The sequence below is a fragment of the Pristiophorus japonicus genome, chromosome 2 (genome assembly GCF_044704955.1).
Source record: "Pristiophorus japonicus isolate sPriJap1 chromosome 2, sPriJap1.hap1, whole genome shotgun sequence".
Taxonomy (NCBI): Eukaryota; Metazoa; Chordata; class Chondrichthyes; family Pristiophoridae; genus Pristiophorus; species Pristiophorus japonicus.
Window position 1 is genome coordinate 169,420,010 of NC_091978.1, and position 15,898 is coordinate 169,435,907.

At 40.4% G+C, this 15,898-nt stretch overlaps 1 protein-coding gene across 6 annotated transcripts in view; it reads left to right on the plus strand.

The window, feature by feature from the left end:
- Positions 1 to 15,898, plus strand: part of atp8a1 (ATPase phospholipid transporting 8A1) — a 509,869-nt gene that overhangs the window by 190,965 nt on the left and 303,006 nt on the right. For all 6 annotated transcript variants that reach the window (XM_070870244.1, XM_070870234.1, XM_070870228.1 and 3 more), the window contains 2 exons: positions 539 to 611; positions 13,570 to 13,675. In XM_070870244.1, coding sequence (XP_070726345.1) covers positions 539 to 611; positions 13,570 to 13,675 — 179 coding nt within the window. The remainder of the gene's footprint in view (positions 1 to 538; positions 612 to 13,569; positions 13,676 to 15,898) is intronic.

Consider the following 15,898-nt stretch of genomic DNA (forward strand, 5'->3'; position numbering starts at 1 on the left):
GGGAGAGCGCATGGCTCTTGTTTCCCCTGTTGGATTAGGGATAATGGTAAAAGATGCGTTGAGAATTAATTATGGAAAGGAAGAAGAAAACCATACCAATGGTAGAGACCTTTTTTCAGTGGCCTCTGCGTTGTGGAGACTGAATACTGACAGTTAATTTTCTGCATTTCAAAAGCAGTAGATAAAGGACTTTGATATAACCTATAAAACTACTTTCTATTTTTTAACTTCTGTCATCAGTAGAAAAAGACTCCAATTTTGATTTTTGGAAAAGTTTTTCTTTGTCTAGACCTTGTTTATAGTTCATTATACAGTATTGATTTTCTTGAAAGGTGATTGTAGTCATTGGAACAGTTATTCAGTCAGTAAAATCTAGCTGTCTAGTGCTTCCTGGCAATGGATTTTGCATGTATAACACTGCTTTCTCAGGACATTGTTATTTGGAACACTTTTACTGCACATAATTTATATCTAAAATATATAAATTGTGAACTGATAAATATCCAATAGGTTTTTCATTTTATTTTGTTCATTCAAGACAAATTGAATCATCAGATGGGGAGAGTGCATTTCAAGATCCTTCTCTACTGGAAAATCTTCAAGGCAATCATGTAAGTAATGCATTATTGATTTTTATTTGCTTTTTAGAGATTAACACACAGTCTACAGTTGCATGCAAATTTGAACGTATCATGAAGTGAAGTTAATAAGAGCTGTGATGGCTGAATGTCCTGCTCCATATCATTTATTGTATGAGGACATCCTTCCTCCCTGTAGCAATGAGCAACTGCTCCATAAGCCTTGGTTGAGAGGGTGTAATGGACTAGCTCAGTTGTATTTCTGTGAATATCAGTAACCTTCCTACTTAGTCAAGCTGCAGGTGATACGAGTGATATCCAGCCTTTTATCAATCAGACAGTTCAATTAAGGCCTTCAAACTTCTGTAGGAAGAGCCTGAGACATGGTGCCAATTTCAGCTCAGATTAGTTGATAAGTTTATAGTTCAGTGCTCTGGACACATGGTGGTTGTTGTACCCGTTAGTGGAGATGTATGCAAAATTGAGTTTGCCAATAAATTAAAATGAAACTTTGATGGTATTAACTACTTTTATACAATGAAAGCACTGCTACAACAAATGTAAGATTGAAAACTGACTTTCTGGAAAAAATTGTTTTAAACTATGCCTTGACTGATATTCAATGGTCTCCTTGTCAGTGACACAATGCTTTACTAGATTGCACTGTCAGGCCACCTTAACGTTCCCTAATGCTTACTTAAAATATAAATGAAGGCTAATTGAATACTGATGTGCATTAAGGGTATTTGAAAATAAGGCTATTTTAACCCTATATAGCTCATTGGTGAAAACAAATTTGGAATATTATATGTAGTTTTGGATACCTTACTTTCAGTAAGATATTGCTGTCTGAGGGAGGGTTCAGAGGAGCAGCAAGAATTATCTCAGGACTTGTGCCTCTAAATGAGAAAAACAGACTTGCAGAATCGTATTTTTTTCTCACTCTCTGACAGCTGCTCGCTAACCACTGTTAACAGTTGACAATAGGGTGAGCAAATTAGAGGCTGTTTGTAATTGAGTTAAATTTTGAAGCAATGAGGAGAAAGCTTAGTGCACTTCAGAATAAAAACAAAACTTACAGCAGGAATGTAATCAATAGTTTTTCTATTTTGCATACTGCTGTTGCCTGCTGTTTAAAAAGGTCAATATAGAAATGTTCAATTAAAGATTTTGAAAATTGTCCTCCAGCTTTTTACAAATAATTTAGAATATCCCGTCAGTGCAGCTGATCTTTTTATTTATTCTTGAGATATGGGCAATGCTGGCATTCCCAGGTGCCCTGAAGTAATTTTGAGGGTCACTTCACATGACATTAATAATTACTTTTTTTAAAATTAATTTTTGGGATGTGGGTATCATTGGCAAAGCCGGCATTTATTACCCATCCCTAGTTGCCCTGGTGGTGATGGACCTTCTGTTTAAATTACTGGTACCAGTTTGACACAATTGTATGGCTTGCTAAGCTACTTCAGAGGGCAGTTAATAGCCAGACGGGGTAAGGATGGTTTTTACATCAATCCAGCCGCTTCACGGTTGCTTTTACTGATTCCATCTTTTTACTCAAATGCTCAAATTACTTACATTCTCAGGATTATTAGACCAAGCCTCTGGATTACTAGTCCAGTAACATAATCACTGCAATACCTGTATTGTAGAACTAGAGTAGAGGCAAGATAGGGATAAGTTTTTCTGGTGGGTTGCTAGTCCAGTACCATAACCACTAGGCTACTGTACACATTGGCACTGATCCATTTTGGAACATTAGGTACACTTTACATGCTCATACTGAACAATCCAAATTTAGCTTATCAAGTCACAGCTCTGGGCAAAAATATCAAGTACAATCTCATGTTTATTGTAAGAGTCTGAGATCACCAAGTAAAAATGTTATAATGAAAGCATTGGGGAGATTGAGACTGGAGCTCACCTTAAGTATTAAAGTTACTCTTGAAATTATTGTGTGGTTATCACTCACGATAGGTGCAATTTGCTCTCCACCCTTCTGGCTTGGATATCACTTGATTGGAAGATCTAAGCTATCATTAGATAGCTTATAGGTTACAAACAAATAAGGCCAGTCATAACATTTCATTCAGAAATAATCTGGTCACTAACAAAAAGAATAAGAAAAGACTCTTCAATCCAATGAAGCTGATTTTTTTTTTGTACATTAACTCCCAATTGTACCATTCAACTGTGTTTTGAACATCTGCAGTATTTTTGCCTCTACTATCCAAAGTTCTTGAAAATACATCTGTTTCAAATATATTTTTCTGTATATTTCTGTAATTTAAAGTTGCTTAATCCAAATTATTGGATAATTGAATTTATTTTGAGTTTTAATAAACTGTACAATGTCATTTAATTTGAATTACTGGATGATTCAAAGTTTTTTCAGTGCAAAGACCCTTGCTTTTTGTGGTATATAATCAATAATTTAGACTTTAATATAGGGGGTATGATTAAGAAGTTTGCAGATGATACTAAAGAACATAAGAAATAGGAGCAGGAGTCGGCCATTTGGCCCCTCTAGCCTACTCTGCCATTTAATAAGATCATGGCTGATCTGATCTTGGGCTCAGCTTCACTTCCCTGCTCGCTCCCCATAACCCTTCACTCCCTTATCGTTCAAAAATCTGTATCGCCAGCTTAAATATATTCAGTGACCCAGCCGAAAATCAGCTGTGTGGTTGATAATGAAGAAAACTGTAGACTGCAGGAAGATATCAATGAACTGGTCAGGTGGGTAGAACGGTGGCAAATGGAATTCAATCCGGAGAAGTGTGAGGTAATGCATTTGGGGAGAGCTAACCAGGCAAGGGAATACACATTAAATGGTAGGACACTGAAGCGTAGAGGAACAAAGGGACCTTGGAGTGCATGTCCACAGATCCCTCAAGGTAGCAGGCCAGGTGGATAAGGTGGTTAAGAAGGCATACGGAATACTTGCCTTTATTAGCTGAGGCATAGAATGCAAGAGCAGGGAGGTTATGTTTGAACTTGATAAAACACTAGTTAGGCTGCAGCTAGAATACTGCATGCAGTTTTGGTCAACACGTTACAGGAAAGATATGATTGCATTAGAGAGGGTGCAGAGCAGATTTATGAGGATGTTGCTTGGACTGGAGAATTTTAGCTATGAGAGAAGATTGGATAAGCTGGGGTTGTTTTCTTTGGATCAGAAGAGGCTGAGGGGAGATCTTATTGAAGTGTATAAAATTGAGGGGCCTAGATAGTGGATAGGACAGACCTATTTCCCTTAGCAGAGGGGTCAACAAATGGGGCATAGATTTAAAGTAATTGGTAGGTTTAGAGGGGATTTGAGGGTGTCTGGAAGTTACTGCCTGAAAGGGTGGTGGAGGCAGAAACCCTCACCACTTTTTTTTTTAATACGTACTTGGATGTGCACTTGACCTACAGGACTACGGTCCAAGAGCTGGAAAGTGGGATTAGGCTGGATAGCTTTGTTGGCTGGCACGGACACGATGGGCTGAAATGGCCTCCTTCCGTGCTGTAAATTTCTGTGATTCTATATTAATCCATCGATTATTAATCAGTTCTAACGTTCTGAAATCCTGACAAGAAATATACTGCCTTGTCCTTCACTGCCTATATATCAAAATCTACACTCTTCTGATCGTTTTCCACCCAGTGAGGTCTTTGAATATCATTGGGCCTGTCCTTGGATTTACATACGGCTGCAATGTGTCCCCTTATTTGGCACCGGTAACATCTTGCCCACTTGAACCAACATTGTTGTGCGGTATGGTTGCCATTACATCTATGGCATCTATTCTTATTGGTTTCATAGCTCGCTCGCCCTCTTCTGCGATCCTACAGCCAGGTGACTGAACTGCTACTACTACCAGTAATGGGTGAAATTCCCCTCTTTTTTTTTTCCTCAGCCACCTCCATGGCGATAGCAATCTTGCAAGCTTTCTCAAGAGAGATCATCCAATACTTAACCAAGGCTCCCAAATTACTGACTTAACTCGTCACATCCATATTTCCTTCTCAGCTTAAAAGCCATTAATCATACTCCATAATGTTGAATTGCTTTTCAACAACTCTAAACGGCTTGCCACAAGCTCGGTCAGTTCAATACTGTTCAGCGCACTGAAAAAAAAATGGTACGACCAGACACTCATTCTAAAATCGCACTGCCTGTATCTCCTTGCTATGCTCTACTCGCACTTGCCTTCTCATTAAGGGAAGTTCCACCAAAACATTTGTTGTGAAGAAATCCTATCTTCATCGCCATTTTGTAATGTATTTGCTTCATAGGTTCTTTGCTTAAGAATTCATAGCAATGCATTGCTATTAAGAATTAGTTGGTTTGTTAAATCTTTTGCTAATAATCATACCACACCTTACCAGTTCATCCACCAGGCTCTCAACCACCTGTCTTATCGTGGATCCCCTGAACCCAACTGGCTGGGGTTTTATTGAGTCTTGTGAACATCACGTGACTGGCTAAGCCACTCCCAATGCAACAGCTCTACAAACCTGTGAGCATACTCACCGGTGCATACATTTAAAGCTAAAAGGTTATTTCAACAATAAAATGTCGTCTTAAACTTAAAGGCCATTCTTCAAACTGTGCCCTTCTGGAAAAATTAGAAATGGCAGGTAATCTAGCAAACAGTTGAAAATGATGGGATAACTGAGATTACATTTTCTCATTTGTACCCAAATTATGTTAGAACTAATACACTGGTTAAAAAGATAATCGATTAATCTCGTCATGAAAAATGTTAACGTGAATCTTGGTTTTAATCGCATATCTAATGGATAAATTACTGCATCCATCTCATTCATTGTTTTATTACTGATGATATCTGCCTCACAAAAACAACCCAGTGTAAAAGCTCTCTCCCTTTATCTGGATTCGTATTCTCTCTTTTTAGTGTCTCATTTATTTACATGGAATTATATAGAAAACTCAAATGTAACTTTTGTGACAAGTACATAACTGACTTATTGATCGTCTGATTTACTGTCTACTGCTCTGCATCGTACACATACAAGTACTGAAGCAATAAAATACTTGCTGTTCACTAATGTCAATGCTCTGATAGGTTGAGGATCATAAAGCACAATAATCCATCTGGCAAGTACTTGCACGCTTTTTTAAAAAAGTTCCAAAACTCCCCTCATTCCAATCTGTTATCACCTGGCTCTTGAATGAACTGCATTACATCTAGTGCCAAAAGTCTGGTTGGGAAGCATCCCCCTTTTTCTTTTCGTTGTTTGCAATAACATAAAAGGAAGAAAGAACTTACATTTATATAGAGCCTTTCATGACCCCTGGATGTCTCGGAGTGCTTTACAGGCAGTGAAGTACTTTTGAAGTGTGGTCACTTTGAAGTAATGTAGAATAATGCAGCAGCCAATTTGCAAGGTTTCACAAACAACAATGAGAGAATGCCCACATTATCTGTTTTAGTGATATTGATTGAGGGATAATTATTGCCCTTCGTATTCGAATAATGCCATGTGATCTTTTATGTCTATTTGAGATGGCAGACTGAGATGCCATCTGTCATTAGGTTTAACATCTCATCCTAAAGATGGCAGCTCTGACAGTGTAGCCCTCCATCAGTGCTGACCTGAGATGTCGACCTAAATTATGTGCTCAAATTTCTGGAATGGAACTTGAACCCACAACCTTCCAACGGAGAGGCAAGAGTGCTGCTACAGACACCTAAATAAAATGTACACTGACACTTAGAGAGTCACATCTTTCCTGCTGACTACAGCATCCAGCCAAGGTGTGCAACTAATTGTTATGAGACTCTTATGAGAATAACAATTGATATGGTCCAGTGAACATTTGGAGTAAACACCTGTGAGCTGTTCCTGTTAAGTGAGCATGAACAGGAATTTATTTAACTGCAACAATGTGATATTTCTTTCGCTAGCAACACAACCTTATCTCCTGCAAAAAGAATCGTTTGCCAGTTAAATTAGTATAAGTTTAAAATATACTGTCCATGATTAACATACATTAACATTTTTGGAAATGATGGGCTTTTTGTTAGACTTACATTTGCCCATAGAATTTCTGTGGGCTTATGCATGACATGTTGCTGCCAGCCAACCATCCAAAAAGCGAGCGTATTCTACAGTGCATCTGGGACCTGTGAACAGAGAAAGCAACAATGTACCTCCTTAAACAATCAGATTGAAAAATCGTTAATGAGCAGCAGAGTTTGAACCAGAAAGTGCCAGTTAGAATATTTAATTCAATGTCAAATCAGGTACAGAAAGCAAAATAAAGAGGGAAATAAAAATTGGATTAAGTGACACAAAATAAAAGTTTAAGTGTTTTTTTAAAAATCTCCAACAATAATTAAAAGCTGAAGGAATGAGACTCCACACTTGTTCATTTTCAGTGCCAGAGAGGTTGCTGGCAGTAATTAAGACTTGCCACAAATACTTACACTGGAATGGATAAGCTGTAACATTTTTGGCAAGCTCAATCCATATCTGAAGTTAGTACAGCAACTTCACCATTCAATACTTTTGAATGGTGAGTCTGATGGCGAGATGTTGTTTTCATGCAGCTTGTGGAGGAGCTGGGCTTCTCGGACAGCAACTTCTGGATTTTTGCATTTCACTGCGCATATGCAATCGCTGGAGAGGGCAGGGGAATTGGAGAAAGTTGTACTGTCACTCCTGGCTAGTCAGCTACAGCATTGACACAGGCTATCCTCGGGGCTCTGATCCAGGAAGATCAAAGGAGGAAATAAATGGTCAATTCTGCACTGTAGTTTAAAATAGTTTTATTTTCTAACTTTTTCTAGGTAAATCCTCAGTCAACAGCTCTGGGAAATTCTTGGCTGTGTGGTGGAATATATTGACTTTTTTCAATTCATTGCAGTCCTCCATATATTGACATTGACACCCTAATACTTTGTGTTACTTCATAATCATTCGAAGTAGTCTCAAGCGATTTGACAAGATTTAATTTTTTTAATTGGAGTTGTGAAGTATGTGTAATTTGACTGATTTCATTTAGTAAAATATTGCACATTGTAAGATGCCATCTGCTGTGAAGCTACTGAAAGTAAAATGAGTGTGCAGGATTTTCTCCATTCACCTGACACAGCTGATTAGTTACAGTTAGAAAATAAGGTTTGCTATGGTGTCTGTTGGTTGGACAGAATTTTATTATAACTTGTCTAATTAAATCATGAGCTAATTGTTCCATCAGGAGTCTTGGCTGTATGTATTGTATTTCTTTGCTGAGGATATCATTCCTTTAAAACTGCTAAACATAGAAATTTACAGCGCAGAAGGAGGCCATTTCGACCCATCGTGTCCGCGCTGGCCAACAAAGAGCCGCATGGCCCTCGGTCAGCAGGCCTGAAAGTTACATATAAACTTGTGAACAATGAAGGAACGGTAAAGAGCACCCAGCCCAACCAGTCCGCTCCTTACACTGAAACATACCACACTCCACCCCAACCGGAGCCATGTGATTTCCTGGGAGAGGCAAAAACCCAGGCTAAATAGGGAAAAATAAAATCTGGGAAAATTCCCCTCCAACCTATCCAGCCAATCAAAACTAGTCCAGGAGATCACCTGGCTGTATTTGATTCCCTGCAGTACTTACCATCATATCTGTGCCAGCCAACAAGAGGTTATCCAGTCTAATCCCAATTACTCTTGGTGTTGGATCACTAAGAATAAAAATCAATTGTACAAATATACAATGCACAAAAACTTGGTGTTAAACTCATATAAATGTTACAAAAATCCAAGTTTATTGTTTAGCAATGATGAAAGCAAATGTGTTCAGGCAATCAGCCTATCTCACTTACCTTTCCATGAGGTCTATACTCGCTATCGCAGCACTTTTTATCTGTTGTTTTAAGATTTATTTTCACCCCTCTGTGGTGAAAAGAAATACACAAATTTGAACTTCATGTTCTGCTTCAGTGATATGTGCACAGAACTGCCAGCCATGAAGATCTGTTACTGAGCACAGCAGAAAGGTGATGGGCGGGCGGGGGGAGGATGGGTGGTTAGAGAATGATGCTCATGCACTTGTACAGATTAGTTTGAAAGGTGTTCTTCACATTCTCGTTTCAATGCATCATCTTACCAAAGGACGGAACGATCTCCAAGGGCTGAATTTGCGGCCCCTACGGTCGCGTCCATGGTGCACATAGGGGCACCGCACGTTCCAGATTTAGGCATGCATGTGCTGAAACCCGGACCTTGTGATGTCAAGAATCCTCTTGACAGATGGTACGAATCTGAAAGAAAAGGGCCTTCATGTGCAGAAACATTGACCCCAAGTTTCCACATGATTTGCTCCTGATTTTTAGGAGCAACTGGTGGAGAACAGAGTATCTTAGAAATCGGAATTCTCCACATTTAAGTTTTCTGTTAGACCTAGTCAGGTCTAACAGTTTCACTTTTGAACAGAATTTTTTTTTCAGAAGGGGGCGTGTCCGCCCACTGATGCCTGATTTGAAAGTTTCCACAGTGAAAACGTACTCCAAACTAACTTAGAATGGAGCAAGTGAAGATTTTTGTAGGCTTGAAAACACCTTGTCTACACATTAAAAAATCAGGCGCAGGTTACAAATTAGGCGTCGGGAACGGGAGGGGGGGGAAGGAAGGGAAGTCATTCAATTCTACAATAAATCCTTAGTTATACTTATACAAATATTATACAAATAAATCCAACCTGAATAAAAATTTATAAGCAAACAAAAGATTAAATAAACCATGTTCCTACCTGTGTGAAAGTGCTTCAGGCAGGCCTTTCAGGCAGCGGTTTGCTGTCTGGACCGACGGACGGCAGGGGGAGGGAGGGAGGGAGAAGGCTGCAGGAAGACTCATTACTTGAGGCAGCGGTTTGCCGTCGGGACCGACCGACGGCAGGGGGAGAAAACTGCAAGAAGCCTCAGTGCTGATCATGGAAGGGCAATGTGGTTTTATTAAAAAATGTTAAAAATTGAACAGCTACAAAGAATTTGAATAGTCTCAAACAAGTGCATGTGTCCCGTTTATCACAGTATCTTTAATTATAGAATGCACTCCCTCACCCTCACACACAGAAATATCAAGAAAATTAAAATACAAGCCTTTGCAAGGGTTCAATTAACAAATTTTCACTTTTTCTGCAGCACTTTTTAAAATGGCCGAGTGCCAATGTTTCCTTCACACTGCGCGTGCGCGAACGCTCCCAACGTGCACGCGCAGGGTTGCCGGCACGAAAAAAACTCATTTAAATTGTACCTGCCCCCTCCTACTTACAAAATCGGCGCGAGTGGTAGGCTCCGCCCCCTGTGCGCCGCGCCAAGCAGACATTGAACTGTAAAGCGCTCGAGAATAGCATGTTTTTTTTCAGGCGCCGTTTTCGGCGTGAAAAACAGGCGCCCAGCTCGGAGGGGCGCCCGTTTTGCCGCGTGTGGAAACTTGGGGCCATAGAAAATAGGTTCAGGAGTAGGCCATTTGGCCCTTCAAGCCTGCACCGCCATTCAGTGAATTCATGGCTGAACATGCAACTTCAGTACCCCATTCCTGCTTTCTCGCCATACCCCTTGATCCCCCTAGTAATAAAGACTACATCTAACTCCTTTTTGAACATATTTAGTGAATTGGCCTCAACAACTTCATGTGGTAGAGAATTCCACAGGTTCACCACTCTCTGGGTGAAGAAGTTTCTCCTCATCTCGGTCCTAAATGGCTTACCCCTTATCATTAGTCTGTGACCCCTGGTTCTGGACTTCCCCAACATTGGGAACATTCTTCCTGCATCTAACCTGTCTAAACCCATCAGAATTTTAAACGTTTCTATGAGATCCCCTCTCACTCCAGTGAATACAAGCCCAGTTGATCCAATCTTTCTTGATGTGTCAGTCCCGCCATCCCGGAAATCAGTGGTGAACCTTCGCTGCACTCCCTCAATAGCAAGAATGTCCTTCCTCAAGTTAGGAGACCAAAACTGTACACAATACTCCAGGTGTGGCCTCACCAAGGCCCTGTATAACTATAGTAACACCTCCCTGCCCCTGTACTCAAATCCCCTCGCTATGAAGGCCAACATGCCATTTGCTTTCTTAACCGCCTGTTGTACCTGCATGCCAACCTTCAATGACTGATGTACCATGACACCCAGGTCTCATTGCACCTCACCTTTTCCAAATCTGTCACCATTCAGATAATAGTCTGTCTCTCTGTTTTTACCACCAAAGTGGATAACCTCACATTTATCCACATTATACTTCATCTGCCATGCATTTTTCCCACTCACCTAACCTATCCAAGTCACACTGCAGCCTCATAGCATCCTCCTCGCAGCTCACACTGCCACCCGACTGTGTCATCCGCAAATTTGGAGATACTACATTTAATCCCCTCGTCTAAATCATTAATGTACAATGTAAACAGCTGGGGCCCCAGCAGAGAACCTTGTGGTACCCCACTAGTCACTGCCTGCCATTCTGAAAAGCACCCATTTATTCCTACTCTTCACTTCCTGTCTGCCAACCAGTTCTCAATCCACGTCAGCACACTACTCCCAATCTCGTGCTTTAATTTTGCACATTCTCTTATGTGGGACCTTGTTGAAAGCCTTCTGAAGGTCCAAATACACCACATCAACTGGTTCTCCCATGTCCACTCTACTGGAAACATCCTCAAAAAATTCCAGAAGATTTGTCAAGCATGATTTCCCTTTCACACATCCATGCTGACTTGGACCTATCATGTCACCTCTTTCCAAATGAGGTGCCAATTTGCCCAACTTCTGCCCAGTGAATGCCTTTGAAATTCTTATGCCTGGTAAAAGCAGGCATAAGGCCTGCTTCGCAAGGACTGCTTTTACCAGCGGAAGAGCTTTTTTAAAAAAAACAGAAATTAAATTGTATCATTCATTTATACATTAAAAACACTGTCCAATAAGGTAAGTTTATTTTTAGCCCTGTTAAAACAAATTTTATTTTCAAAAATGGTAACTTTTATTCAAAATATTGAATTAAATGGAATTTTAATTAATTTCAAATGTATTGTTTTAAATTTAATGCATGTATTTTTTTTTAAGTGATCCCCTTTCATACTTATGGGGAGCTCAGTTTAGGGAACTCCCCATAAGTATGAATGGTATTTCCCTTTTATTGGTTGGGCATGTGATCCCAGGGGTGCTTGCAAACCACATGCGCCCCTGAGATACGTAGTCCTCTACGCAGGCCTACGCATAGAGGCCCAGTACTGCAAGTCACTGAACCTCCCGGACTACACAGGTAAATTCCTAGATTTTTGCAGGTTGCACGAATCTGCCCACAAGCCTCTGACTGCACATTTTGGGCCATAATCTTTAAGACCTGCACAGAGTAGTTGGGTTATCTGCATCATTCTGTTACTTCATAAAATTCATTTTTAAAATGTGAAAATATTTTTATGACCATTTGTAAATTTCAATTTTATTGTGAGCGGAGTTCAATGAGACATCAATAAGGGATCTAGGGTACAGATTCACAAATCAAAAGTAGAACCGCAAGTTAATAAGACCATAAAAAATATGCAATCAGCAATGGGGTTCATTTCTTGGAATGGAATTAAAAAGTAGGGAAGTTATGTTCACTTTATACATAACCTTGATTAGATCAGAGTATTGTGAACAGTTCTGGGGATGAATTTTTGACACCATTCTGCGGCGTTTTTTGGCCTACGTTTTTTTTCCTTGGAGCAGACTAAAATCTGCAAGTTTTGCCAAAGTTTCTGTGCCATTCTAAAGTAGGTACGACCAATTTTTTTTTTCAGTTCCAGATTTTTTGACATTACTGGGGATGGAACCTGCTGGGTGCGCCATTTAAGCGAGTTTGGCCAAGTCCGATTTTTGATAAAATGGTGCACTGCACTCTTCTGGAAAAACCTTACCTACACTTAAGAAAATCGGTGCAGAGAAGACAAAAGCGGCGGAGAAAAGACGGCATTGTTTCAGCAGAGCTGAAGAGACAGCATGGGTGGGGGGGGGTGGTGGCGTTCGACTTTGGATAGGAGCGGCACCAGCGGGGGGGGGGGGGGGGTGCGAGGGGCCATTCGGCTGGGATAGCAGCAGCGGTGGCGGAGGGGGGGCCATTCGGCCTGGGATAGGAGTGGCACCGGCAGTGGGGCGGTGGGGGTCCTTTCCACCCAGGATAGCAGCAGCTTCAGTTTCCAGACCAGCCTCAGCCCTTCATCAGTTTCAGTTTCCAGCCTTAGCTCTTCAGAGTGTCCCTCGTTACCCTGGCAACATCAGATTTTGGCACAGGCCTTAAGCTCCATCCACAGAGCTTAAGGCCAATGTGTGCCACTCCCAAGTCAAAGTTAATTCCGGTGAAATTTGAACTTTTTTTGGCGCAGTCGGCCACTAAAAAATCAGACGTACCTTTTCAACTGTGTCAAAAATCGGTGCTGTGGAAAAATGAGCCCCTGGTCTCTCTTACAAAAAGGATATCTAGGTGCTGGAGAATGTGCAAAAATATTTTACACAGATATAGAACTGAAAAGGTTACATCCATCAGGAAAGACTGAATAGGTTGGGGCTCTTTTCTGTAGAAAAGAGAAGGCTGACAGCTGACCTGATGGAGACCTTTAAGGTAATGAAAGGGATTAATAAGGTAGATGTAATCATGATTCCATGTGAAGGAATTCAGGAGAAACCTATTTACCCAGAGAGTGAATAGAATGTACAACTTACTACCACATGGAGTAGATGAGAATATAGATGCATTTAAGGGGACGTACAAGTGGGTGAAAGAAATATAATGATTATGCTGATAGGGTTAGATGAAGTAGGGTGGGAGGAGGCTCGTGTGCAGCATAAACACTGGAATGGACCCGTTGGGTTGAGTGCCTGTTTTGGTGCTGTAACTCCTGTGTAATAATACAATTATAAGCCAGTTTAAATTTTGAGATGTCTGCGTGTCTTTTACAAATCCTTCTGATGTTTTCTTTTCCTGAGCTTTGTCAATTTTTTCTCAACACTTAGCCCACGGCACCAGTCATCTGCGAGTTTCTAACGATGATGGCAATTTGCCATACAGCAGTACCAGAGAGGGGTGTTGACCAGATAATCTACCAAGCGTCATCCCCAGGTGAGAGTTCATACCAAATAGTTGAAATCCATTATGCTGCATATTTGTATCTTTAAGAGCTTATGCATTTTAAAATGTGTTTTCTCTTTTGAAGCAGTGCTGCAGTAAAGTAATTTTCACACTGCTGTGGTCATAAATGTTTAAGAGCATAAGAAATAGGAGCAGGAGTAGGCCATTTGGCGCCTCGTGCCTGCGCCGCCACTTAAGATCATGACTGATCTGATCATAACCTCAACGCCACTTCTCTGCCTGCTCCCCATAACCCTTTGTTCTCTCATCGCTCAAAAATCTGTATCTCCGCCTTAAATATATTCAATTGGCCCAGGCTCCACAGCTCTCTGGGGCAGAGAATTCCATAGATTTACAACCCTCAGAGAAGAAATTCCTCCTCATCTCAGTTTTAAATGGACGACCCCTTATTCTGAGACTGTCCCCTAGTTTTAGTTTCCCTATGAGTGGAAATATCCTCTCTGCATCCACCTTGTTGAGCCCCCTCATTACCTTGTATGTTTCGGTAAATCACCCCTCATTTTTCTGAACTCCAATGTGTATAGGCTCAACCTATCTTCATAAGTCACCCCCTCATCTCCGGAATCAACCTAGTGAACCTTCTCTGAACAGCCTCCAATGCAAGTATATCCTTCCTTAAATATGGAGACCAAAACTGTATGTAATATTCTAGGTGTGGCCTCACCAATATCCTGTAAGTAAAGTGATCAAAAGCCAAACTCTCTCTTTATTTAAACCAAATTTATACTGGTAATGGTGCAAATTAAGCATATACAGCAGCCAAATTGCACTCCAATTTGGCTATTCTGACCATTTTGTACTGGCACTTTTTTTAACTTGGATTCCAGACAGCTATGAGCTGGCTTTGAGTTTATATTACAGTCTTGACTTTTTATACTAGTGCTAGAATTGTACATACATGAAAACATTTACAAGGAGACCCACTCATGGTTGGCTTGATGCTGGATCAACACTGCACCAGTCCACTATAGCAGGTAGATTGAGCATTGAGTCACTGGGGCCAAAGTACATCATACACAACTATGATGTATATGGTGAAACTGGCTCCACTCCAGGATTAAGCGCATAATCTTACACGAAGGGAGTGCGACATTGTCTGAGGTGTCGCCTTTTAGATGAAACATTAAACCAAGGCACCGTTCAGGTGGACAGAAAAGATCTGCATTCTTCTGCTTTTGTGAGAGATCCCACATGACTTTTCGAAGAGGAGGGAGTTTTTCGGATTTCCTAGCCAACATTTATCCCTCAACAAACATCACCAAAATTGTTAATCAGATCATGTACCTCACTGCAAATTTGTCTACATAATAATGACTACAGTTCAACGGTAAGTTATTGTTGTGAATTGTTCTGGGAAGGTTGTGAGGATGTGAAAGGTGCAATATAAATGCAAGTTCTTTCTTTATACTGATCGCATCAAGTATATGTTCTATGAAGACTTATTTTGATAACACTCTCCCCTCATCACAGCCAAGCATTTGATCATGTTTTCTCATTGTCATCCATTTTACCTCAAGTGCGTTGGATCATAGAGATTGTACCATTGCAAATTGTTGATGGTAGGTGCTCCACATGGCATATTATGTCTTTCCACAGCTCAAGAAGCGATCTTAAGTATATTACAAGATGCACACGCATCTGTCCCAATTGTTTGTATATTGGTACCTAGGAGTTATGGTGGATACTACTTTTAGCTTAAATATAGTTCAAGATTACACTGTGAAGGATGCTTTGGTCTGTCTTGCCTTTCTTCACTTTTAACAAAGTTCCAATGCAGTTTAAGCTTGTACAACATTAGACTCCAGACCAAATAATTCCATGTCATGGTTTAAAACTTTTGCTGAAAGGGTTTCCTTTGGTCCATGTGCGAAATCCAGGATTAAGTTGAGGTGGATTTATGGTAAAGTATGAAAAATGTTGGAGAGGAGAGCGCCAGCCGACATTGGCATGAAGGGAGAATCTTGTCTTATCAATACTTCCCTTTTGCTAATTTAAGTTGAATGGTTTACCTGCTTTGAGTTGAAGTAGTGTTGCATATGCTTGATATCACTGTGATCTAGTCATGGTGTACTGTTGCAAGGGTGTGAGATCAGTTGGCTGTGTTTGAGGTTTGCTTTATTTTAAACAATTTTCATACAATAAAATAAATGTTCATTTAATATTCATAAACAGTAAGTAGATCGTATATAGGTA